This window comes from Cyprinodon variegatus, unplaced genomic scaffold (assembly GCF_000732505.1).
Source record: "Cyprinodon variegatus isolate N-32 unplaced genomic scaffold, C_variegatus-1.0 Scaffold193, whole genome shotgun sequence".
In the NCBI taxonomy this organism is placed as follows: Eukaryota; Metazoa; Chordata; class Actinopteri; order Cyprinodontiformes; family Cyprinodontidae; genus Cyprinodon; species Cyprinodon variegatus.
Genome location: NW_015150646.1, coordinates 353,365 through 380,307, shown reverse-complemented (window position 1 = coordinate 380,307; position 26,943 = coordinate 353,365). Strand labels below are relative to the sequence as shown.

The 26,943-nt window shown below is 37.9% G+C and overlaps 1 protein-coding gene across 1 annotated transcript; it reads right to left on the bottom strand.

Moving 5' to 3' along the window:
- Positions 1-26,943, bottom strand: LOC107087734 (netrin-1-like). The gene is made up of 7 exons (XM_015379462.1): positions 26,879-26,943; positions 19,224-20,686; positions 15,267-15,455; positions 9,305-9,454; positions 4,395-4,445; positions 3,246-3,326; positions 1-2,166 (listed from the first exon to the last, which is right to left on the bottom strand). Exons 2-7 carry the CDS (start codon positions 20,674-20,676, stop codon positions 1,598-1,600), a joined length of 2,493 nt encoding a protein of 830 aa, XP_015234948.1. The 5' UTR covers positions 20,677-20,686; positions 26,879-26,943; the 3' UTR covers positions 1-1,597.

The window sequence follows — 26,943 nt, the reverse complement described above, 5'->3', positions numbered from 1 at the left end:
TTTTTTGTGTGTGCAGATAATTTTATTTCATTTATTGCAGGCCTTGTACTGTAGTTTAATTATTTTTTTTAAATCACAGATTAGAAAATGGCCGACAAGTGGCAACTTAAATCCTCCAGCAATTTCTTCTGCGTGGTCGTGCTTTCCTCCAGTAGTCCTGTTTGCCTCAGCGGTAACTCTAAACTTGGGTATTAATGTATTTTCAGACATCATAAACCAAAAGTGGCAAGTGACAACAATAATTACTTTTTTTTTCTTCTATAAATGTAGTAAATAACTACTTGGTTACTTAGCCGTTGCTTTGGTTTCCTTCAATGAAAGAGTAGAAGAGTGACTGAAAAAGCTTTAAAGTTTGTATAAAAAATATTTTACAATGCATAATGTGTATGAGTAGCAAAAAACTTTCTAACTAAACTCAATGAACTGCAATTTTTACTAAAGTGTTTTGTGAAGCAATAACTTAAAATACTGTACACATCTAATTAAACAACTATCTGTCAGCTAGTTTAAGAAAATGTGAGTCTCTCAGCGACACAAACCCCCAGTCAGGATGTGCTGTATGCTCTGCTGCAAGGTCTTCAATCAGCAAGTCTATTTTTCTCTCTTTATTTTCAATCACAAGCATCAACAGGGCAGCACAGCCAATCCTTGACACCGCCGCTGCCAAAACATGGCCTCAGCTCAACAAATAGGAGCTCCTGCATCTGTCCAATAAGCCCCTCCACCAGTTCCCAAGAGCCATGACGCCATATCGGCCAAATGGGAACAGAAGTCATGACGACAAGTCAGACGGATGCTTTTAAAGATCTGTATCTGGGCTACCTTAAACGGCTATTTGAGGGGCAGCAGTGTACGTTCAGAAAGCTGGATGTAGATTCTTGGCTGTGTGGCCTGTTTAGTACGGAAACACATTAAAGTTTAAATCAATTTTTCTTAGTCGCTGCTTGGATAGTAGGTTTGAGCGCTTTTTTTCCAATTATAATGCTAAATTAGGTCAAATTACAGACAAGTAGGAAACAAACTTATTTAAAACAAAGTTTTGGATGAATCTACATTTATTTTTCATCACTCAACCAAACATTATCAAGATTTCTTTACAATATAAAAAGCATAATAAACCCTGAATGTAGTTTTCTACCTTTGAGAAGGCTTTTATTTTGAAATCTTTTCCTCCAATGGCCAATCTATATTATTTTGTACCCACATTTTCGCTACGATACTAATAAATAAAATATTCGGATCAAAAACAGAGAAAATGCAGGGAAATATACAGCTTATACTTTCAGCGTGTGTCCTTTAAAGGGTTAAAAACATTGAACTATTTTAAAGCATCATTCATGTTGGTGTAATAGTTTTGTCATCGATAAATTTTAGTAGTTTTCTGCAGGATTATAGCATGACCATCCCTCGCGTAAATTCAGACAACAGCTGTTAAAAGCTAAACCAGATGTTTGCTTTTTTTAATGTGTGAAGATTTTCCTTTGGGTTTTCTTCAAAATGGACAAAAGAGTCCAAGTTTTCCACTAAAACCTTCAGCAAAGAATCAAGACCCCCTGAAATGTTACCATAGTCCTTTTTGTAATTGTACATTTTTATTTCATTCAGGACTTTGAGTGGAACACACTGGTGTGAGGGTGGAGGAAGAGGCTGCTGCCTCTGTGGGTGTAAGGTCACGGTTGGTGCCGGTCTGAGGATCATCCCAGTTCACAGAGTGTTTTTTGTCACCATGAGGATTGGCCTCTGTCCCGCTCAACAGGTGAGGAGGGATGTAAGCAGAATGTGTCTTTGTGTGCTCCCCACTCCGAGGGTGCTGGCTGTTTGGAGATTTTTGGGGGCAGCGGCCCCTCTTGTCCTGCCCCCGGAAGCCCCTGAGTTTGGGGCTCCAGTGTTCCCGCCACTGAAGGGCCAGTGTGGAGCGATCCGCCACCAGGCGACTCTCTCCTGGAGCCCAACTCCGCTCCCCTTCTTCTGCGCCGATGAGGAGGAATGTCCGACCCACGTGGAGGGCGGGGCAGCCGCAGCTGAGGTCACGGTCGGGAACCCAGAGGGATTGTAGGCCCCTCCGGACGCGGGAGTTGGAGCCTGTCCGGAAGACGGTCTGAATGGAGATGGAGAACTGCCACCAGGGACCAGAGCGCTCCATCCCTCTCACCTGCACCTTCAGCACTGATAAAGAAACAAACACTTTGAAATAACATTCCACTTTCATAAGGGGTTACACCAATCCAATAATATTTCTTGCTTTAAATATGGCCTAATCAATAGGAAATATATTTCAAATGATAATTATTAATTAATTGCACAAAGTTTTATTTCACTAAGTTTTCCTGTTGTTTTTTTTTTTTTTTTTCAGCTCTCGAATGTGATTCCAGTTCTTTTTGAATGCAAACACACATTACTTGCTGCTGATGCAAATCACTTTTCACCAGGCTTCAGCTGTGGGTTTTTTATTATAAAAAAGCACTAAGTTGAGTAGGATTTCTGTATCTGAGCCTTGGAATGATATTTAGGTTTAGCTTGAATGATTAAGATTGAAATACATTCTTTGTCATTTATTTTTTAAGGGATTAAAAACAATTATCTGGGCCTTGTATTTTTTATTTTTATTTTTTTACTATTTTTTTGTTTTGTTTTTTAGTTTTTTTCACAACCTAATAACACCCAAAAACATCCCCAGAACAAAGTGTTATGTATTGTCAAGATATTTTTTTTCTTTGCAATTTGATTTACCTTATCATCAGAAATGTTTCTTATCCAATAATGTAATGTCAGTGTTTTGGTGCAACAAGTTTTTAGCTATCACTTTTCCAGGTATGGCCTGATTTATAAGGACCTATTTTTCCAATGTAAGCTTGTGTTTTTTTTGTTTTTTGTTTTTTTTGCTTTTTAACTGGACTTTACACCCTTTATTCCTAAACTTTTTGGTTGCAAAGTGTATCTTAGCTTGCTTTAGATGCATAACTTTTGTATCAAAATCAAAGAGAGGGATTGCAAACAAAAACTAAACAGTATTACCTTATATACATCATTTATCTCTTTTTTTTTGTGGCTATTGGGTCAAAACTAAGGAGCAGTTTATCAATTTGGAAATTGCCAATAATTTACCTCTTGGTTGAAATATTAATTAGGTACATACTTTATGGCACAATCCTGTCTTAAATTTGTAAAACTATGACTGGAAAAAAAAGGAAAATCAGGATTTTTATTCATTTTTATAAAATAAATAGATAAAAGATGAAACCAACCGTAGTCCTTGAGACAATACGTCTCCAGGTTCATCTTGACTTTCAGCTCAGAAGGCTTGCAATAGGACACACACTCTTCAGCTGCAGGAAAACAGGAGCCAGAGAGAATGTAGAAAGATGAGAGGCCATCATTTCTTAGCACAGACATCAGCACATCAGCTTTTAACCTCATTACAATATGGCTGCTTCCATGTGTCATCACAGTATCTAATGTATCAGTTACAGCAGGTGGGGCTTTCTTCAAGCTGCCACTAGGAGGGACTGGTTCCCTACTTCATTACGGGTAAAAGCACCCAGATGCAGCATGAACCTTTATAATGGAAACTAAAGAACCAAATCCTAAATAAAGGGGAGTTACAAAGATACCTTGTTGTGATGTATTTTGTTTTGTTTTAATGCATTTAAAAGAAGAAGAAAAAAACAGCTATGTTTTTTGCAGTGTTTTAACTCTCATTGAAAAGTGAGAGCTGGTAAAGGGAAAAGGTTTGGATGATGACTCTCCTTTTTTTCTGCTATATTAACTCAAGCAGGTCTGATTAAGAATAATAATAAATGAAACCAAATGCAGTGCCAGATGGATAGATTCAGGGTTAGTGTTTGAAACTCCACATCTGGCTGTATTTGTAACAATAATGGATTTTCTAATAAAAAAAAAATGTGCATCGTGATCTTCTATGTAGCCAGGCTTTATTGATGAGTTTAAATTGGTCATGAGCAACATTTGTCTGGAATTGTTTTTGAAATCTTTTATAGTTTTCCTATCAATTTTATTAATTTTCAGGCCTGTTTTTTGGTTTTCCAGTAATTTTTGGACTGGCCAGGGAATCAGACAGACATGATCGGCCTCCTAAATGCAATGGGATACGAGCCGTTTTCATCAGGTACTAGAAGTGGGTAATATATGTATGGAAAAGCTGCAAAAGTCTGGAGAAAAACTTAAAGGAAGAGATAATAAATTAGCCATAGCTTAAAAGTTATGCTTACAATTAAATATACTGTAAGAATTAAAGCAACAAGGCAAATATTATGGAGTTTTCCATATAATCCGACACAAAGAGGTTAGAGTAGATCCTACAATCACAGAATAGATTTTTAAAAAGTGCATACATTTAATTTAAAAGGAAAAAGGAAGTTCCCTGATTTACTCACCAATGCTGTGCTGAGTTTGGTACACTGGGGTTGGAGCAACCTCCTGAATTCCTGCAAGCATAAACACACCATCAGACAGGTGTCAGATACCGAGAAACGTCAGGCTACTACCTATAGGAGCTGTCAGTTTGTTGCAAATGTGTGTTTTATAGGTGTTGTGTTTGAATGCTCAGGCATGCCTTCACACAAGATAAGCAAATGTTGAAAGGTCTGAGTGTGTGGTCCTTTTATGGTCTAGGAGCACAGCCCTTAAGGCTCGCTCAGACGCACAAGCAGACGTAAATTTTGCTTTCAGTTATTTAATAAGGTAAGGCTTTCTCTTCCTGTATAGCTTTGTCTAAAACATTAAACAGAGACTGGTAAAGATAGCCTCTCCTTAAGTGTTTAAAATAAAAAAATAACAACCTGTGGTGTGCTCATACATTACCCAGACCTCTTGTAAAATAGTCTGCGTGTATCGGCTTCTCTAAATAAGTTATATTTTGCGTCGTGCTTTTGGCACAATGGGGCCAACGACACCCAACATCCCACAGAGGAGTGTGTATTTCACCAAAGTTTATCTAAAGCAGGGGCAACTTGCGGATCTGCATATGGTTCTTTGGACCCTCAACAATGGCTCTTAGGAGTGGCTAAAAATGATACAAAGAACTACATAATGTACTATAAGAACAAATACCAGTCTTAGACGCTTTTGTGGTTTTTATAAAAAAAAATATTGGAAAGCACCAGAAAAATCATTTTAGAGCTACATTTCCATTAGTTAGCTTGGAAACTAGGTGTTTTATTATTATCATTTCTGTTTACATCTAATAATACCCTACAGAAAAAAATCCATGCTTCAGTTTTATGAATTGTTTTATGCATTTAAAAGCAAAAAATACAAATAAGGTCTTAGGTTTTTAAAATAGCAACATATTTCTTATGGGAGATATTTAGCAAAATATAGCTTGTGTTTTTTATTAAAATAATCATGTGACATGTTGCGGCTCTAAACAAGTTTTTCTTAGCTGGACTCAGGGCAAAATTGCTCTTTGGATATGAAAGGTTGCAGACCCCTAAAATAGAGGGTTAAATTATGTTTTATCATTTAAACTTTCTTAGTGAACAGGCTATGATCAGATACAATAGCCACATTTTGGCCAAACATACCTGTTTTTAGTTGTATCTACTTTAGAGCATATTAAAGTTTAAAGAAAATGCAATCTTTTTTTTTTTTAAACAAACATGTTTAGAGTCAAAAAGAGGTTACCAGAACCTGTGGTGACATGTTCATTGTTTTTGGATTCTATGGTTTGATTCAAATATCTGAATCTCAGAAAATTAGTTTAAGTATCATTTGGCATTCATAATTGACTGAAAACTTTCCTTTAGTTTTTTTTGTGATAAGATTTGACAATTTTCGTAATAAGGCTATTGGCTAAAGAGTAGGGCTGTAACTAACGATTATTTTGCAAGTCGATTAATCTATCGATAATTTTCCGATAAATAATCAAATAGTAAAAGGTTCCTTAAAGAAGTTTTTTTACTAAATTAAACCAAGTGAAACTAAAGCTTTTCCATTTGATGAGTTCTGGATGGAGCATAATAACAAATGAAAATATTTTTTTTTATTTTAAATGCAAAATGTTTATAAATTTTTTACAATTTTGATCTAATTACTGCTATAAGTGGGTTGATCTGTCTGCTAAATGCATGTTTTAGAGTCTCTATACTCCAGTTAATGATTAACTGAATATTAAATTAGTTGACAATTATGTCAAAAATCAATTAATCACAATTAATCCGATTAATTGTTTCAGCCCTACCTTTAACATCAGCATCTAATAAAAATATATTAAATTTGGCATTTATTCTTGCACCAATTTCTGGCATGTTTAGTTTTTGTGTCCTTCATTAAAGCGTTTAATGAAATTAGTTCTTTTTTTCTAAATATTCTAAGTATTGCCAAAATAAATATTAAAAACAGACATCACTACACAATAAAAAGAAATTATGCCTCTGTTGGATCTATTTATGCATCTTTAGTTAGTTTAAAATTAAAGTTTAATGTCAGAAAATTCATAATATTTTTTAAGAATGATAATCTAAACTAATCGAATCTAAACCAATGATACATGATCGTAATGAATGGGATTAATAAGAACCCACTCAAAACCAGAATCAATCAAAACTCAACTCAATAAAAGAAACATGTTGAAAAAACATGTTCTATTTATCTAAATCAATTTAATGAATTTGACATCAATTTAATCTCACTCATGCATTGCTATATCATTCGAATGAGCTCCTCTGTTCGAACCTCTTTATTATGCTATTTCATCCTCAGTTGGCTATCATCTTTGAAGACTTTTCATGTGGTGCAGTTAATAAAATAGTAAAGAGATATCACAAGCTAAAAAAAGTGCCAGCTGGTGGCTAAATGCAGTAATTCATGTGGCTTTTGAAGGATAGAACAGTAAAAAAGAAAATTTGTGAGCCTCCTGTTATAAATAACAACCAAATAAAAACGTCTGGCAGGAGCTAACTTGGAGTTTAACCTCATAGGGGATGAATTAAGGTGTTGGAGGTGGTAGAGGCCTGCTATACATAGCCTGTGGATGGTCTGGCAGTAAAAACAAACAAGGTTTTCTTTCACTCACTGCTTTCACTGGGAGAGTTATGAGTCTGAGCACTGTCATGGGGGTGTTTTGAGCCGTGAAACAGGTGTCAAGGTCCCTGCCTCTGGCTCCTAGCGTCACCTGATTTGGATTTAAAGAGCAGCACTGCCCTGTAGTTGTTGGCACTTGGGTGATTAGCTGGGTCTGTGCGTGTGGATTATCGCTTCGGGCTGATTTTTGTTGCTGTGCAGGCAGAGAGATGAGTAGCAACCATCCTTTTGATCTGATCCTGATCTGTGATCGGGGTGAGATCGGGTTTCCTTGTATCAGTCAGCTCATGTTAACGCTGCTGTGGAAACCGTCACCAGGGAGGACGGGAGGGAGACACTAAGGTTGAGCTAAGTTGCCTTGGATGCAACATGCCCTTTTTTAAAAATATCAAACCATAAGCATGTTAGGCTTAAGGAAAAATTAAACTGTTATTTTTTCTTTAATTGAAATCAAGATATTAAAACCAAAAAGGGGTTTTTTAGTTATTTAAAAATATTCTTTAGGACCGAACATCATAATGTTTTTTTTGGCATTGGCAAAAGCAGACTACGAGAGAAAATCACAAATAAATTTAAATGTTTTCCATTCTGATTAATTATAGGGATAAGGAAATATTGCCCTCCTTATATTTACTAGGAAAGTAATCACTCATCTTGAAATCTAATAAAAGATTTTTATTAATTTAAGAGTATATCTTAAATTATAGATTAAAACATTTTTGAGAAAATTAAGGGGAACATGAAAGAGATCACTCCATAAAATCAACCTCAGACCATCAGAAACAAGACACAATACATTAACTTCACTATTCTAGGCAGAGTAAGGAGTAATCTGGATTGAAAATAAAAAAAGAAATAAAAGCTGGCTTTAATCATAATGAAAAACTCTAACTGATGATAAATCTAAAAATAAAAAATGTATGTTATACTAAAATTGAGTAATTTATATATTCTTAAAGGTATAGTGGAGGATTTTCTTTTTACAGTTGGATCATCAAAATAAGTGGTCCTCCTAATTGTCCATCATTCTGGTGATATGTTTACATAAGGCCGTCCTACGTGCTCGTCCCCATTTTCACTTACCGGTTGGGAGTCTGACATAGTGGAAAAACTGCTAATCTTCTTTTGTAAAGTTAGCTTGTATTAGCGATGCAAACAGCAACTTTTAAACAGAGTGTGCATGAGGAGAATGGGCTTGTGCACGCTCTCGCACGCATAATAGGCGTTCCCTCTTGGGAGCGGGTACAGGGTTGTGCATGAGCATTTTTTATTTAAAAGTAGAGAGGGCGTGTCTTTTAAAAAATTCACCAAAATCCTCCACTATACCTTTAAGTGAAAACAGAAAAGTTTCGTTGCCTTTTTACTGTTCATGTACACCACCACAGTGAAAGTTTTCCTTTGAAGCAGTACAATTTGAAATCTCTAGTCTACTAAAACCTTCAACACAGCATCCTATTTTCCTAATCTCCCAAGAAATAGAGTAATATTATCCCCGTGGGGAAGCACTGGCAAATTAGCACTTTGATTTATATTCTTCTTAAGAAAGCACATGTTAAGTGTCAAATTAAACCCCCTGCAGGTGGCATGGCAGAGAAAACACATCATTTTAACATTTGTTTGCACAGAGATTGCAATTCAAATGCTGTCATGTAAATCTGTTTAAACAAAGAAAAAATATTTCTCAATGGATCATTGCACAGTGCTTATACTATATTTTTGAATACTTTTATTTTATTTTTAAGTACAACATCTTATTTCTACTACTTTAATCTTATAGAACTATGGGTCTGTAAATTGTTTTCAGTTACAGATTCATGAACAGAGAAAAAACGTTATTTGGGGTTTTGATGGCAGCTCACACTGAGCCTGGTTCTGCTGGAGGTTTCTTTCTGTTAAAAGGGAGTTTTTCCTCTCCACTGTCGCTACAAGCATGCTTAGTGTGAGTGATTGCCTTCGAGTCAATGAGTCGATGCAATCAACTGGTTTACCTTAGATAATAACCTCAAATCCATTTGACTGTATGATCGGGCAGAATTGTAAAGTTCCTTGAGATGACATGTGTAGTGAATTGGCGCTATATAGATAAACTGAATTGAATTTTCATCCCTATTAAAGCGACAGAATAATATGAACATTATAAAGTGCCTTGTCCATGTCACCTTGGTACTATGACACCCATCTTGCCTAAACCTCAGATTTCAATGACATGTCTCATTTTTTTCTATTTTTTTCTTTCTAATTGTAAAAACCCTGTGAGACTTACGTATGCAGGGCCGCAGAGGGGACTTGCCCTGTTTGTATCCCGGAGCACAGCGGTTACACCTCAGGCCAGTCACTCCTTCTCGACACAGACACTGACCTGATGTCTGGTTACACCAGTGGCCTACAGCTCCCAGAGGATGGCACTGGCATGCTGGATTGGAAAAGGACAAAATATTTAAACCATAGCCTTATATAAAAAGTGTATGTGAAAATATGTTGTGAACCATTAAAAACATTGTTGTCTAGAAGGAGCATTAGTATACTGCACATGTTCTGCACTTAGGTAACACTGAAAATTGCAATTGATTTGGAAATTGTTGGTCTGAGACCAATATGTTCAAGGCTCATAAACTGTGTTAAGGTTTACATTTTTTTTGGTATATTTATAAGTATTATAAAAAAAAAAAAAAAAAAAACTTTTAAAAGTTTGAGTTGTAAACCTGCAATAAAATTCTTTTTTGCACATTGTTTTTGAATTAGACATTCTTGGAATTAGTAAAAAACATGATATGATTTTCTGGAGTTTTATTTGCTTATACAGAGTGTAATTTACAGCAGGTCTTACCCTCCCCCACATGTTGCTGCTCAATACCCAGTGCGGTTTGAAAATATTACCATTAATATAATATATGAATGTTATATATATTATTATAATATTGCCATGAAAAACACAAACTGTTGGGGCCTTTGAACTAAAAAAACTCACTTTTGTTCAGAACCTGCTTCCACTGTAGGGGATACAGTATATTTTTATACATCTAAATAATAAAATAGTCTGTCAGCTGAACATTTAAATAAAAAACTGTCTCCTATTAATTTCATATGATTATTCAATGACAATAAAAAAACTGATTGCAATCTGGTTTCAGGTTCTGAAATATCTATGAAACGCATATGAGGATGGGAAGTGGAAGTTCAAATCTTTTGTCAAAGTGATTCATACTCATGCTAACCTAATACACATGATCCTGGTAAAATTTCTGTTTCCATAGCAACCCACTTTTTCAAAGATTTATTTTAACCCTAAAGATGACGAAAAGTCAGATGAATCTGAATCTTTGTACCCAACAGGTTTGATAGAGTTAAAAAAACACTTTTTTTTTTTAAAGTCAGCAAATAGGTAACCACAAGTCTTCTATATAAGTGACTATACGCTTTAAGTATTTGATGATTATAAGCTGTAACATGATGCTTGAAAGCAAAACCCTAAAAGGAATTTACACTGGAAGTTATTTCCAAGAAATGGCCTTATTTTATCTTTAGGCCATAAAAATCAAAGCGTAAGTGCTAACTCAGTAACTAGCATTAGGTTTGTTACTGTGATATGTGCAATCAAATGTTATTAGAAGTTATTAAGGTTATAAGAAGTGACAAACCCCAAAATTGTTAAGTAAAACATAAAAGAGGGCTGCACAGTTGCACAAAGGGTAGCAATGCTGCCTTGCAGCAAGAAGGTTCGGGGTTTGATTCACATAATAGGGGTTTGATCTTTTTGCATGGAGTTTGCATGTTCTCCCTGTTCATCCGTGGGTTCTCTACGGGTACTCCATCTTCCTCCCACAGTCCAAAAACATGACTGTTAGGTTAATTAGTTTCTCTAAATTCTCCTTAGGTGTGAATGGTTGTTTGTCCTGTTTATATCTGTGTTGCCCTGCAATGGACTGGCGACCTGTCCAGGGTGTAACCCCCCTCTTGCCCATTGACAGCTGGAGATAGGCACCAGCACCCCTCGCGCCCCTATTAGGGATAAGGCGTGATGGATCGATGGAAGCATAAAATAAAAACTAAACCTTACAAAAAAACGAATTGAAATTAAGCAAAACTAAGTGAAATCTCAGAAAAAAAAATAGTTTTCGTTTAAATCTTTATCATAAGGCATTAATATGAGGTCTAGTTTCCAGTTTTCGCAATTACAGCATTATACGAGCAGATGGCAGGTATGGCAGTCAGGTGTGCTGCAGCAGTGGTCTGTCCCTATATGGGGTTTCTATATCATTTACTTGCTTTTGGTTTTGTCCCCAGTATGTAAATTACATCTAAATCTATAACTGAAAATGATACAAACTAAGCTTAAACTAAGCATTAAAAATAAAAATAAAAGCTAAACAAAACCAGCAAAAAAATACTGAAAACAAATTAAAACTAAAATAGAATTGAAAAACAGAAATTAACAGACAATAACAAAACTATTTTTTCTTACAGACAGAGATAGTCCACTTAAACTAGTGGAGCACACAATTAGCTGCAGGCAATACGATCAGGAAACCTCAGTTTAAAAGCACTTAGTTACATGCAGTAAAAAAGCAGTTTTTCTCATTAAAGTTAGATTAAATGGTTTAGGTTGTTATACAGGTTTGTTATTAGTTCATAGAAAGATTTAGTTATTATAGATTATGCGTCTGGGTCTCTATATCCTTGCATTTTTGAGAAGTCCTAAGTCATATTACTCAAACATATAGAGATTGTTAAATCACATTTTTTTACATTATAAAAGCATAACAGCCAAAAAATTGATCTTCTGTATACAATGCATGTAAATATTACAATTAATGGGAATTTATTTTTCATTTTTGCCTAAGTTTATGGATTAAATAAGTAAGATGGGGCATAGATAACATATTAGAGGTGTAATGATCTCAATTATCCCCTGCCTTAAGATAGCATTTGCTCAGTCTCTTTACTGGTGCTAATAAAAGCAGGAAAAACAAACCAAAGTTACTGGGTTGTTGAGTCCGAACAATCAGCTGAAAGATGAAAAAGGATTTTCCTGTGTATCTTCATGGTGTGACTAAGTGAAAGCAACTTAAAAAGATTTGAGAAAAAAAAAAGCCAGAGGGAGCCGGAACCCATCCTGAAGTGGACGACAACTCAGTGTTTGGGTTCTGGTTTAATCCTAGATGACAGCAGGCATCTATCCTTAATGTGCGTCCTTGAGTAAGACAAAGTACGTCCCTGGGATACCAGAGAATCTATTTTGTAGCCGTCTCGATGGCTAACAAAGACAAATTCCTCCTTGAAGGGCAACAGGAAAATAACAAATCTTGACACAGTATCCGTGTCGCTCCAGCGCCTTTTGAGAGGATAAACAACATTCGCTCAAATGAAGACAAATGCCGTGCTCTAACTCATTTGTTTCCTTTAGGATGGGCTGCAGCAATGTTATTGCAGCCCAGTTTACATAGCTAAGCTGTTTTTTTTACCTCTTCAATCATGGGAGTAAATGCGGGAGGACAGATGGAAAAGGGAAGGTATACTTTAGCAGCTCTGGTCACACTTGAATGAATTTTACACAGAAATCAGTAATGATTCCTAATGGGCTGACTGGAGAAAATAGAGACAAATGTCCCCACTTGCTTCTGACTGGTTACGTAGTGATATATAGCTTCAATTAGGTAATGCTTAAGCTAAATCTAAGTTTGCTGCTTTGAGCACCTCATGAATAAAAAGTATGAGCTTACTTAATCCTAGCTTGACAAGCCAAGACGGCCCATTAATGTTGGATATATTAGGCTGCTGGTCAACCCTCCCTGTGAGCAGAGCATGGCATCACATTCAGCTGGTCAAAGCTCAGCAGTCATGGCATGCCTTAACCTCTGGTAACAATAGGGATACAGGTGTCAGCTCAGGGGGAAGCCTTTTGTGTCGACGTTGCTAACATGTTGTTTTCTTCTGTAAACAGAAACAATCAATGAAATGCTTTGAGTAACAATCACCAGTCCAATCATTCATGTTAAAGGGCCAGATTTTGTAATGTAAAAAAAAAAATAGGTTGAAAAATTAATGCATTGATTTGACAAACATTTTGATATTCACTCAAATGCTAAAAAGATAAAATAATAGGAGTTAAAACACAGCTAGTATTATTAAATGGCTCTAATTTATTGTGTAGTTGTTTCAGTGATGACACATCCCTTAATGAAGTCCATGGCTGTGTCCAAATGTCCACCCTAATCACTATATAGTGCACTATATAATTGTCAAACCATTTTAAATGAGCGTCCGAAAGTTTAGTGAATGAAATTGTGGATGGTCGGCGGCCACTAGACAAGCAGATAGATCCTTGGATGCTTTACCAGCAGTGGTGTCAAAAGTACACACATTTGTTACTTAAGTAGAAGCATAGATACTGCAGTTTAAAAACACTCTGGTAAAAGTTGAAGTATCCACTTGACCTCTACTTTACTTGACCGTTACTCAAGTAAAAGTGAAAAAGTATGTGCTCCAAACACTACTAAAAGTATATACTGTAAGTATAAAGTAACCTTTTATAAAAACAGCCAGATGCCACTATATGAATTGAAAGCTCAATTTTATGACTATTTCGAAAAGCATTTTGAGATAGGGCCAAGGATGACGGAGGTCTTGTTGGTCTCCATCTTCTGATACGCTCTCGCCTATGTCTGTTCTTTCAGACATTTTGACATATTTTTCTGAATCCGACATTGTAGCATGGCATAGGCAATTCACGTTTGCAGTTTGAAGAACACCTGCTTGCTTCTGATGATTTCCTTCAGCTAACCAATGAGTGTTTGCATTATATGTTTCATCCAATCACACTAGTTTTCACTAGATGTGGATGGCATCAATGATCTGCATTGGATGGCGCACATGACGTAAAATAAACATTTATAAACATTAAACCGAAGAAGAGAGTAATGAGTAACGTTTGTTTTAAAAATGTAAGGAATAGAAAGTACAGATACTTGTGTGAAAATGTAATGAATAGAGGTCAGAACTAGGAAGATACCTAAAAAGTGTACTAGTATTTGTACTTCATTACTTCACACCTCTGTTTGTGAGGAGAGCAAAGCATTCCAGGATATATGATGCACATTGAGAGCTTGCCTCGCAAAGCATTATGGGATTCATTTTCACACTGGTCCGCTGAGCGCTACCCGACAGCGGGGAATAATAGCAAAGATGGCGCAGGTGCTGTGTGGGGAGGCAGAGTCACGAGGAGCAAAGAGTAGTAATCATCTGTCCGAACGGTAAGTTAACTGAGTTCGCTATAAAGCTCACACTCTACATATTGATTGAGGTATTTAGGGCAGAGGTTCAGATACAGCCCACGATCTATAGTAAGTTTCCAAGGCATCGGATTGTCTCATTCTCTAGATGATGTGAGCTTTGAGAAGGGTTCAAAATACTTTCCATGGAGGCAGTTAAAATAAGGCAAATCAGTGACATTTAATCCATTGTTTCATCATTAAGAATAAGACATGAAGAGCAGTGATAACAGAGGCTTATAAAAAACAACGGTAACATTTAGGAGGCGCTGAAATTTCTGATTTTAGATTTTTAACTTTATTTATTTAAGTTTGTTTCTAAAAGTAATGTTAATTTAGTATTTTTTTATGTAGCCATTTTTATCTACATTTTAGTGAAGAATTGCAAGTCAAACAATTCCTCAATTATAAATGATAAAATCCACATTTCATTTGCAGCTTTTTGCATGTTTCACTTTTATTTTGACAATTTATCTTTGGTCTTTTAGATGTTGACTCTTTTAAACATTAATTTAATTCATTTGTACCAATACTCCGGAAAAATGTCAGGATTTTTGTCTGAGTTACTTAAAAAAATACGTATTCCTGCAAACCTAAATCTGTCAGTATCTTGTGCATAACTATAAGTTATTCCAACCTGAAAAATGTAAAAAAAATCTCTTTAATAGGGTATTGTTTTAATCCTTCCAATAGGTATGCAACTACATTATTTCCTGATTTTTCTTGTCTTTTTGGCTCAAAAACATCTGTTTTCCTATTTAATCCCTAAACAATACAGGTATGATTCAAGTACAATTATGAAATGATTGATGTTCGTCCTGTTTTTGTACACCACAGTTTATTTTTATAAACTTTAAAACCTCTGGAGATTTTCTGTACCATTTAACCCAAATCCTCCTGAAGAGAGCAACACATTAATTAACTAGATTAATTAGATTAACACATATAGCTACTGACGTTGACAGGCCTTGCGGTGGTTGAGTGGTTTGCTGGTATCACGGGTGTATCCGTTCTGGCAGTACTGACAGTGGCGCCCTGCCGTGTGGTGGCGACACTTCAGGCACACGCCTCCGCTCTTCCTGCCCGACTGCTGGAACACCTCCATACTGAAGCGGCATTTGTTTGAGTGGCCGTTACACTCACAGGCTGAACAAATACAAGAAAGAATACAAATAAAAACAACAACAAAAAACACATACAAGCATAATAATATAATCTAAAAAAATAAAGGGCATTTAAGCCACTACATAATGAATTGATACCTGAACAGAACTGACAAATGTGATACAAATTAGGCAATTAAATAATACACCCACACCACCAGGGGGCCATAAAGAGTGGTAGAACTACAAACAACTGAAATGTTTACAACTGTAAATTTTCTTCTTAAGGTAGGTTCACACTGAATATGAATTTTGTAGATGTAGTGAAGGATTCCCATGATAGGTACATGAAGTGGGCGGATCATGGGCGAAGCAAAGCAGAGCGAGTCGAAGGTGGCAAATTTAGGGAGGTGAACGGAATGATTTTGGCAAAGTTCCTGATATCTGAAGTTGAAAAATCTGAACTTTTGTTCACATTTGCATCGCAAAATCCTCTCAATTACTAGATGTGGCCATGAGCTACAGTGAAGAAGCGCAGCGGAGACAAGCTTGTTTATTAAAAATGGAAAATAGAGAAACTAATGTTGATAAAAGATGAAGTGGGAATGCTCTTAAGAAGATTGAAGGTGGCTTTAAAAAAAAACATTTGAATTTATCTCTTGAAAAACTGTTGCTTTGTCTTTCCTCCAGAGCAGACGGATGCCTTATTTCCCCCACACCACCGCTGTCTGCCTGGACAAGCTTTGCTGATCCTTCCCGGTACTCCTTTCATCTCCCTCAGTTCTAGCTCCAGCAAGCCTCCTAGCTCTGCCTCCCTGGTTGGCTTCTCCGATGTACCACTGTCCTAATCCCAGGTAGCATTAGCCTCCGCCTTCAGGGTTCTCTCTTCCCATTGAACTGATCAGATCTGCTGCTGTGCTGCTCTGTTCCTCTGCAGTTAGTGTCTAAAGCTAGCCACAGCCAGCTGTAGTCTCTCCCCAGCGGGCTTCTCTGCTCTGCCTTCTCTTCCTGATCTAGTGCACTGGTTCCCAGAAGGGTTCTTCCGATCTGTTGCTGTGGTTCCTTAGTTCCAGATGGGACACGGCTTGCAGCCTGGTCCCGGTTCATTTTTTTTTCTCTGTTGGTGGTCTGGCACTGATTTCCCACTGTTTCTGTCTGAGCTCCAGAATGTCATCTCACCTATGACTATGTTGTCCGGGTGATTCACCCCCCAATGCAGGACTAGATCATGGATAGGGGAAAGTGCCCCTTAAAGCAGCCGTCATCCAGACGTAGCCTCTGGAGGAGGTGGTGGTATTCCACATATGGTTCTGTCTCTGAGAACCTGGAGAATGCAAACAGCTTTTGTCGGTTTCAAAAGTAGGAAACACTGCCTGTCACTTTCTAAATCCTTGTCCGCCATGATGAGGTGAAACCAACAACCTGCAGATTCCATGACTTTGAGTCTTTCGCCAATGAGGCAAGTTTGCCTGCTGTGTGAAATGCTTTCGCTAAAGCGGGTTTCAAGGCGAGCAAAATCAGACCAAACTGGCCACATTTTCACAGGTTTTGCATTTGGTGTGAACGCACCTTTAGGGTGCATATGAGTGACTATGGCTTTATTTCCCAATAAAAGTATTTTATGTCTTGATGTTTTATTGTCATCTTGTCAAATTCCTACAGAAATCCTCAGTTTATTTTCATTTATATTTTAGTTATAGATGGAAATGTTTAATAATACATCTCAAACCTAAACAATAAAAGAGCTCAGCTAAGGACATTTTAAAAAACAAACTTAACTTTAAGGAGGAAACAACTCTAAACATGTATCAGCTAGATTCATGTGTTAGAGGGGTCTACTTTAGACTTCCTGAAAATAAGTTGTGTAAACATTATTTTAAAAATTGGAAGCAGAGTATAACCAGTTAATGATACAAGAAAAAAATGGAAGCAAAACATGAAACCATTTTAAAGATTGCTTGTTTTGTTCAGAATAATCAGTTTTTACTGCTAAACAGATGTTTAAACAGACTTTGCATGAGGACACTTTTTTTCCACTTTGGGATTCTACAATAAATCAGAGTGACCTTCAGCTATTTGCTCACTTCTGGAAATATCGAGAGAGAACATTTGTTAGAGTTTATGTTATATTTCATATCAGATGTTTTGACTTTTTTTCAAAAAGACCAGGCAGTACTATCATCACTGGTAAAGCATCTGATAGGGTAGTTCAGAACATTTGGGCTAAGGAAGGAACTTTTAAGGCAAAGCCTCCGAGTTACTGATTTCTTGTTTTACAGCAATAAAAAAGTCAAAAGATATCAGAAAGACAACCACAGACCTCCAAAATCTCTTTCATCTTTGGGTACAATTTCAAGTTAAAGTGAGGTATAAGTTTTAGTTGTTCATATTATTATAAAAAGCTTGCATCATATTGTTCAGAAAAAAAAGACAGCTTATGTTATATAGGGAGGTTATAAGGTTAAATAAATAAGGTTAAAATACCTCAAGAAGTTTCTGATAAAGCTGTTACAGGAGTGTCATACTGTATATAGAAAAACTTTGCTGATATGAGCTGAAAGGCCACACAGAGACCATAACGATGCCTCAAAAGCAACCTTTAAAAAAACAATAATTTCAGAGATAAAACTATTTCTGTTTTGAAAAATTTCCTTTTAGTTTGGTAAAACCGATATGGAAGTGTGAGACTCTTATGGTCACTGTGACAGTTTGAGGAAAAATAGTACATTAAGCATGGGGGAGGAAGTCGGAGGTGAGAGATGAGGCGTTAACAAGTCACCTCTATGACTGTGTCCAAACGTCCACCTTAAAACCCTTAATCACTATATAGACAGGGACTATATAGTGGACTTATATAGTGAACTCAGGTAACTGATTGTTCAGACGGAAGATCACAACTTTTTGCTCCCCGTCACTCATGTAACTCCACCTCCCCACACGGTGCCTGCACCATCACTGTTCTTTCTTTCTCTATGAGCTCTCGCAAAGCATTCTGGGATATATCTACTCCTCTAGTGACCATGGAAAGCACTACTTTTCAATTTGCATTATGCAAAATTTCGAGTCCACTACTTTTTTGTCCACATGACTTTTGGACACTCATCTAAATTGGTGTAACCACTATATAATGCCTTATATAGGGCTTAGGGCGGACGTTTGGAAACAGGTGAGTCCAGACTCACCTGGTTCAGCGGCTGGGAAGAACAAATACATGACATAGAGATGACTTGATGGCTCCACATCTCCCACTTCTGGAGAAAGCATTATGTTGTGTGGAACGTAGCCTGCTGTACTTCTAACTCTCATGTGGAAATGTAAAATATACGTCTTAAAACATCTGGTAGAAGGTAATAAATCGAAGCAATACATAAATTATAAATCACCCTGAGTATAGGACTAAAATGGGGACCACATAGGATAAGGATAACAAAGCCCGTTTTTTGGGGTGGAAGTCACAAAGTCTGATCTTAGTCCCATTGAATTACCTATAACTATTGTCAAAAGCATTCAACATGCGACCCAAAACCTTTGATGTAATTCATAGAGTTTAAAAGGTGAAAAACTATGAAACTGCATTAAAACATAAAATACTAAATAATCCTACCTTGCCAAAAAAAATGAGAAATTTTGTTTTCTAATGTTTCTAATGTTTACAATGTTTTCTAATGTAATTGATGATCTAGATGTTTTCATCCACATCCCTATGGACAATCATAAAATAAATTGAAAAACACAGGATCTTTGTGGCCAGTATAACCATCTGGCACTAGTGGTTGAATGAAATTAAGTACATTGATTTAGCAAGACTCACCAACACAGGGGTTTGGGTGAGTGGGTGTTGCACGATGCCACGGTCTGTCAACATAGAAATCCTCACACACGTCACAGTCTGGGCCAGCCGTGTGGTGCTCGCACACACACACAGTGCGCCCTCTATCGTTGCGGCGACACCTAGAAGCGTGTCCATTACATTTGCACCTCCCACCGACTTGCAGGTCAGAGATGGCCAGAGCTTGCACGGGAACAACCAAGCTAGATGGTGAGGGAATCCTGAAGTTTTGTCTGTTGTTTTGGTTGTTGTTCCTCCTCTTCCTCAGTTCCCGTCCACTGCTGCTTCTGCTCCGCCCTTCAACTGTCCAAATACAGTCTCCGCTTGGGCAAGAGGCCCAAAAATTATTTTCCCTGTTGCGAGTTTGCTTTCTGGCTTTACCACCTTTCTTTGGAGAGGCCGGTAAGTCGGTGCCAAAAGTTTCTTCTCCTTCCTTACTGGTCACATTGTGGCCATCTTGAACATGACCTGATCCTTTGCGGTGGTCCTTTCTACGCTGACGATCCCCCTTTTCCTCTTTATTCCTCCTGCTTATCTCTGAGTTCTTTCTGTCCCTGTCCAAAAAACCCAGTGTATTATGTCTTAACTTGTCCACTTGATCTCCACTGTCAATCTTTATATCTGATCTCCACTTCAGGTTCCCAGTTTGTTTTGCGTCATGCACACCATCATACCATTGAGCTTCTTTCATATATTTTACCACCTTTACATTGTTGGAAGCTCTATGGAAGATTACCCGGATGTCCGTGGCTGTAACCCAGTCCTGGAGAGTGGGGCTATAATCAAAATCAGGCGAGGATGGACGACCATCCAAAGTGGAGAAGGCAAGCACGGTCCCTCCCCGCTGTCTCTGTAGGGGCCTAGGGTCTGAGCAGAGCGGCTCTGTCTCTTGGTGTCTGGTTTGGGCAATGGTCTGAGAGGGTAGCTTAAAGTCCTCTATGCAGTTGCTGGAATAGTGCTGCATTGGCCTCCAGGTGCGGCCATAGTCCATGGATTTGAGAATGGATATGGAAATGGGGTCAGACGGCTCCCCCTGGCTGCAGAACTGCAAACTGATGTAGGTGACCTCAAAGCGGCGGCCGAGAGGTAGAGTAAAGACGAGGTCGCCACTTTCGGCACCTGTGCGAGCCTTCCAGCAGGTCATGTTATGTGGGTTGTGCAGGTCCGTTAGTGTGGTGATGTTGGGGTTATTATCAGGTCCGTGTATAGAGTGGGTGACGTTGACAGGGACCCCATATGCAGCATTGATGAACTCCGACAAGCAGTGACGAGGGCGGCCATCTGGGTGGTAACAAGGCTCATGAGGCGAGGTCCAGCTCAATGGGGCGTTAGAGAAGGAAGAGGAGATGAGAGAAGGAGGGAGAAGGAGGAGGAGTCGTAGGAGAACAGGAATGAGAGAGATGGAGTGGGGAAGGGAACGGGGGCGGATCATCATGTCATCGAGCCTAAGGGAGAAGAAAAAAAAGCGCTTTTAAACAAAATTCATGAACATTGTGAAACAAAAGAGAGACATACTGATTGATTTACATTGGCATTTGAAGCATGAGAACAAAACCTAAGATAGACCACCTGTGCCTTTATTGAGAACACATGCTAACATCCCTTGCACCTTGCTTTCTGTAGAGGCCAGTAAAGAATTCATCAAAGGGATCTAGATCTTCACAGTGGTGTCGCCACCGATTCCAACCAATAATCTTGACAACCTTTGGGAACGTATCCATCTTAAAGCTGTTTTAAACTCAAAAGGAGAACAGGGAATGGGCTGAAGGGAGAACACACCCATGAGGTATGTCTGTAATGACAAAAAACATGCCCGACAGCTGGAGCTAAACCCTGCGTTGGCCCACATCCATCACATTTATTGCTCTCTTTTCAAATCGTTTTACCCTTGGTTGGCTCTGTCCGCCAGGAGAGACCCGAGCGTGAGCAGCGGGCGCTGTCACGGTGCAGAAGAGGAAGACATGAGAAAACGGAGAAGAAACTGAAGAAGGGAGGGAGGAAGAGGAGTTGGAGATTAGCTTTTAGCTTGGCTGGAATTGATTTATAGACTGAAAGGCACGTTTGACTTGAGCCCTGCTTTTACTACTTCCGTGACGGAAAACAAACACAGACTTGTGTCCGTGCAGAGTGTGAACAAATCCCTTCTTATTTCTTACAACTGCTGATAACTGTAAATTACCTCCCTGTCAAGATATGCTAGTAAAACCCCTTCCTTTGCCCTATAAAACAAACAATACAACTATTCTCTCAAACAGGAAACAAATTTTAATTTGTTTCTTACCATTAAATTACTTCATTCATTAACTTCACTTTAAGTAAGTTTCCCGACTTGCAAAATTGACATGTAAAAGAGAAAAAACTGTTCATTTTTCAGATTTTGGAGCCACAGGTTTGAAATTGAACATCCTTTATTCTATTCCTAGAAGGCCTCAGTAGTGTACAAGAGAACATAAATGAAAAACAGCATCATGAAGAAGAAGAAACGCAGTCTGTAGATAAGTTTAAAGGAGGGTAAAGGTTATAGAGCAAGGCCACAAACTTTAAAAACTCTGTATATTCAGAAGAATGAGGTCTAGTCAGAAGAAACCACATATTTTTTTGAACAAACATAACCAAAACTGCTTTTCATCTCGAATGCACCATCTTTAAGGCAAGGGTTACGGATACATCATGATGTGGAAATAACTTTCTACAGCTAGGACAAGAAAGCATGAAATGATTGATGGTGAATAATAATAGTTCTCAAATACCACAAGCTATATGTTGCACAAACATGCATGCATGAAAAATAGTGAAATATTCACCACAATTTGAGGAAATCCCTAAAGCAAGTATGTTCTTCCACGATATTTTGACCGATTCCAAGAGGAAAGCAGTGTTGAATTCATGCCACTTTTTTTTTATTCCTTCTTCGTTTTTGTATCTTCTATCTAATGAAATATAACCACATTGATATTTATAGTTCTAACATGTATATATACTTTAAACATTGCTTTTCCAGAGCTCTCTATTTCATTTGAGCACCAACATACTGTCTCATCAATATCCACCTCTTTTTTTTTGTTTGTTTTTTGTTACTCTTCCATTTCCCTCCCAGTCTCTCTGTCCATCTGTCTCCTGTCACCTGCCCCCTTCATTCTGTTCTGAGAATATTCTTAACTGCTGTGAGATTGATGGGGTCCTAACAAGCGTTTGACACTGACAGCAAAGTCAGCAGGGTAGCATAAACCAAACTGGTAGGGGCAGAGAGCCTCTCCGCTCTCGTCATCCCGCTCAATTAGCAAACGGCCGAAATCTGAGGCTTTCCTGGGAGACCACACAGGTCAGAGCGGCCTGTGCCCGGGGGGTCAGGACACCTTCAAAGTCAGACAATCCTCTCCTCCGTAGGCAGCATCCATGTAAATTGTGTTGAGGACAAAAGATTTTTTTCTGTTTTAGTTTGTTGTGTTGCTGCAGGAAACACGCAGCGATGAGTGGTCTGACTGTGACCCTGGTTCTATTGAACCACATTCCTGAAGTCCAGGATGCCTCAGCTAGCCATTCCTGGCGTGTCGAGACATGCCCCTGGGGAACCTGAACGCACTGATAAGAAGTCGGACCTATAAGTTGTTGGGTGATTAATTAGTTCTCTGGTTTCATTCGGTGTCCTTACCCTGGTCACATATAAAGGGAGGAAGGATTTGAGGGAGCTGATCGTTTGTTCTGAAGGATTTATTCTGCATGTGGAAGTTGGAGTATGAGCAGGCCGGAAGAGAAACAGGATCAGAGTATCTCTGCACTAAATGAAAATGATGCCATTACAAGGACTTAACCCTTAAAATAATATCAGATGCATCATTCAAAAATTCAATATTAAATGTAGATTCTCGTCATTACTTTGTATGAAATGAAAAAAGATATTTACTTTGTCTGTTGCAGCTGCAAAGTCAGATTAATGTTTCAGAAAATTATATTTAACTTTAATGGCACCTGAGGCGTGTTTCAGGAGATGCATAGATACAGGGGATAACTCCACCAAGAGTTCAAGGTTTAGTCTTTGGAGTCAAAATGATTTTTATTAGAGTTAAAATAGTGCTCATTAGAGCCAAAATGAAGGTTTCCAGGCCTGCCACCAGTGGCGTGTAATCTCTCATAGATAATTGGGGGTAAATGTAGTGTTTCTCTTTGTCTAGTCAGAGCAGATGCTGAGGGCTTTACGAAACTGTGTTCCCTCTTGTAAGTCATGCAAGAACGGATTAATAACTGAATAAACTTGATTAGATTCCCCAATAAACATTGATAATTCAAAATCAAGTTTGAAATGTTTAAGCAGCTTTCTAAAACACAAACATCATCACTTTTATTAGACTGTTCTTGAAACTTAGAGGGTTTTGAAGCTTCCCTGCTGTAATGTATCTTTCAGAAAACTCAAACAGTCAAATAGTGGTGTGATGAGATCAACTGCGTCTCCGGTGGATGATCTGTGGAAGCAGCTATGCCTGGCCAGCCGAGGGCTGGAAAAATACTTGCTGACAACCTGGGGGCATGTTTACGGCGCAGTTGAAACAGATGCGGCTGAAGGAGGGCAACGCAGAACTGCGTGATCTGGAGCCCTCATTAGAAAATAAATGTTATTTTAGTTTTTCATCAAAGAGAAACGTGTGCTGAATTAAAAAGAGACACTATGGTAAGAAATTATAAATGAAATAGTGCTGTTAAATTGTTTTTTTATTTACTATTTTTTGTCAAAACATTTCTGTTTTTCTAAATCATGCTATATAGTAGGGATGATTTATATTCATATAGCTGCAGAAGTGTCTCTGCAGCACAACCCAGTTTACCATAAAATGCTATAAGCTTACTTCACACCGCGACTTACAGAAGTTTTAAAACTCCAAGATTTAGTTTATTAGATAAATATTAGATATTTTCCCCTAGGAGATTTTATTTGATAAATGTTAAGTAATAATTTGGGTGCTTTTGCTTTTTCCTATTTTTTGTTATAAAATGTATACAGTGAAGTGTGCATTTGAATATCCCTGTCACTGTCATTACAGCTGCAGGGTTTTTGGGGGTATGTCTCTACAAGCTTTGCTCATTTAGAGAGTGAAATCTTTACCATTCTGAGGAATCGTACCCACACCTCTCCATCGACCTGTTCAAATCTCAAGTCTTGCAGCAGATTCTCAGCTGGATTTATGTCTAGACTTTGGCTGGGCTTTTCTAACCCCAGATCTGCTGTGATGCAGGCTTCCATGGTGGTCTGGCTGCATGTTTAGGGTCATGTCCTGCTAAAAGGTGAACCTCTGCCCCTGCAGTCTCAAGTTGTCTATCAGGCTCATTTCCAGGATTCTTCTGTGTTTAACTCTAACCATATTTAAACTTTAAACATCTCATCCAAACGTGCTAAAAAAAAAGCCTTGGCATAATTCAGCCACCATCATGTTTCAAAAATAGAGTTTTTTTTCTTATATATTTGTTAAAAGTTAAATTTGTTCTAATTTGGGCAGAATAAATTCTGCAACTAGGTATTGGCATGTCAGATACAGTAAAATCATGTTAGGATAAAGCTTTTCTGTTTTGCCAATTCCTATAATTAAGCTGGAAAAATCAGATTTGAACTTGAAAGGTGAGAAAATGTCTTTGCAACAACAGGTGTTTCTTTTTTCTTCTGAAAAACGTGCCTTATATGATTTCGATGGAAGTCCATACCAGACCAAACTGCATGTTTTTACCTGCTAAACTGCTGATGACCTGTTCACACGTTGGTATGGTGGGCCTGTCGTGCATGACTCAAATGTTCTGCTCAACAGATGAGCTGGATTTGGCCCGTCTAACGCGTTTTAACATTCCTCGTCATGGGCAGCAGCAGCCCTGTCCGGTCACACTGAATCCAACTCAAGCTGCTCTCCTATTATGCTTTTGGATTTCCACAGACTAAATGATCAAGAAGCTCGAGGTGGTGCGGTTTAACGATACAGAAGATTTCCCAGGGTTTTGCATTGCAGCTCAGCTCCAACAAAGATGATTGTCTCTCTTTTGTTTTGTGTTTGAAGCTGCACCTGTTGGCACATGTTTCCACACTGACACCTTTGTTAATTTGCAATTGTTGTCAGCTGGGTCAGAAATCTAACATTGGACCTCTGGGCGAGGAGAGGAGGGCCGAGCATGCTGTCTGTAAATTCCCAAAGTGCATTCCAACTTACACACGAAGCAGATTCCAGGAGCTCTGTTTTAGGTATATTAACCTAATTTTAGACCAGATTGGATCTGCATGCAGCTAAAGGACTCAAACCATTTTTACCTTGGTGCACAATGCAGGGGCATCAAATGAGGGGGGTCAACCTCAGCTCCCTAAACATGCAAACAGTTGGCCCTCAAATGCACTGACTCTGCATACTGGAGCTTTGCTTGCTTTACTTTTTGACTAAAAAAACACATGTTGATATTTAAAGGTGACTTTCCCTACAAATCTCTCTCCCCCTTCTTCTTCTTCTTCTTCTTTACAGCCTCACACAAGTTGGCAGGGAGGCTCCACGGGCCTCCAGCTCCACATGATGAGACTGAGAAACAGATGGAGATGAAATCATTCTGATTCCACGTTGCAGTGGAGCCAAAGACAACTTGTGGACGAAATAATTAAAAATAAATAAGCCTCATGGTTGTAATTTAGTGTTGGTGAAAATGGCAGGTTGGTTATTAAATCAGAAACACTGCAGGGGCTCAGGCTTTTATGAGTAAAAAGAAAAACAAAAGAAAAACAACTAATCAGTGGGTAATTTATGGGCATTTTTTATGTAAAAAAAAAAACAAAAGAAAAAAAAACAGACCATGTAGCTTTGTTTTGTGCATTGCATATTAAAATTATTTACAAAGTTGTTTTTTATTCTTGGAAAAAAAGGGGGATTCTGATGAAGAAAAAAAGCCTGCAGGGGTTGGAGAGTGCGATCAATCCAAGGACTATGTGGTTCGTTAAACACAAATGTTTATCATATTTAATTCGGATTATTTTGGCAGCAGCTGAGAGTGAAGCCCCGGGAAACAGCCGCTAATTACACTTGTTGAGCAGAAATTGGCTGCAGCCAATTAGCTTTATCGCAGAGAGAAAGAATAATATTTATTCAGCGAGGCTGGATCTGATCAAACAGCTTTAATCGCATGCTTTGTTTGCTTTTTGTTTCAGCGTTTAAAATTAATTACAGTTAATTAATGACCCACAAAAAAAGTCTGGGCTCTTTCATTTAAGGCTTATTAAATTTTATTTTCATTTGATCCAACAGGAGATAGAAACAATGATTAATGGATATAAAAACTAAATGACAAAGAAAGTTTTTGTTTAAAATAAATAAAAAATAAACCCGCTCTTAAAGAGTTAAAAACGGTCGAAAAGGAAAAAAGTTAATTTAATTAACACTTTTACACGCTTATATATTCATAATAAGGTAAATTATAATAATAACAATTGTTATTATTATTATAGCGTAGTAATATCCACACTATTGTCCTTTACTCTCATTTAAAGGAAACGTTTTTCTAAGTCACATATTTTGCCAAATTTTGAATAAAACATGAACTCCTTTTCATCCGAGTTTAAAAAGCTGACAAATACTTTAAATCAATTCTATTCTGTAAAATAAAAGGAGGTCTGAGAAGCTCACCATGTGCGTCCCAGCTTTATTCTCCTTCTGCTCCAGCAGCGCCTCCTGATCACCGAGAGCGGCGC

Coding starts and splice junctions, on each gene's coding strand:
- LOC107087734 (XM_015379462.1), bottom strand. CDS start 20,676: ATGATGATCCGCCCCCGTTCCCTTCCCCACTCCATCTCTCTCATTCCT. Junction 15,456..19,223: donor TCACCCAAACCCCTGTGTTG/GTGAGTCTTGCT, acceptor GTATTTGTTCAG/CCTGTGAGTGTAACGGCCAC. Junction 3,327..4,394: donor CCAAACTCAGCACAGCATTG/GTGAGTAAATCA, acceptor GTTTTCCTGCAG/CTGAAGAGTGTGTGTCCTAT.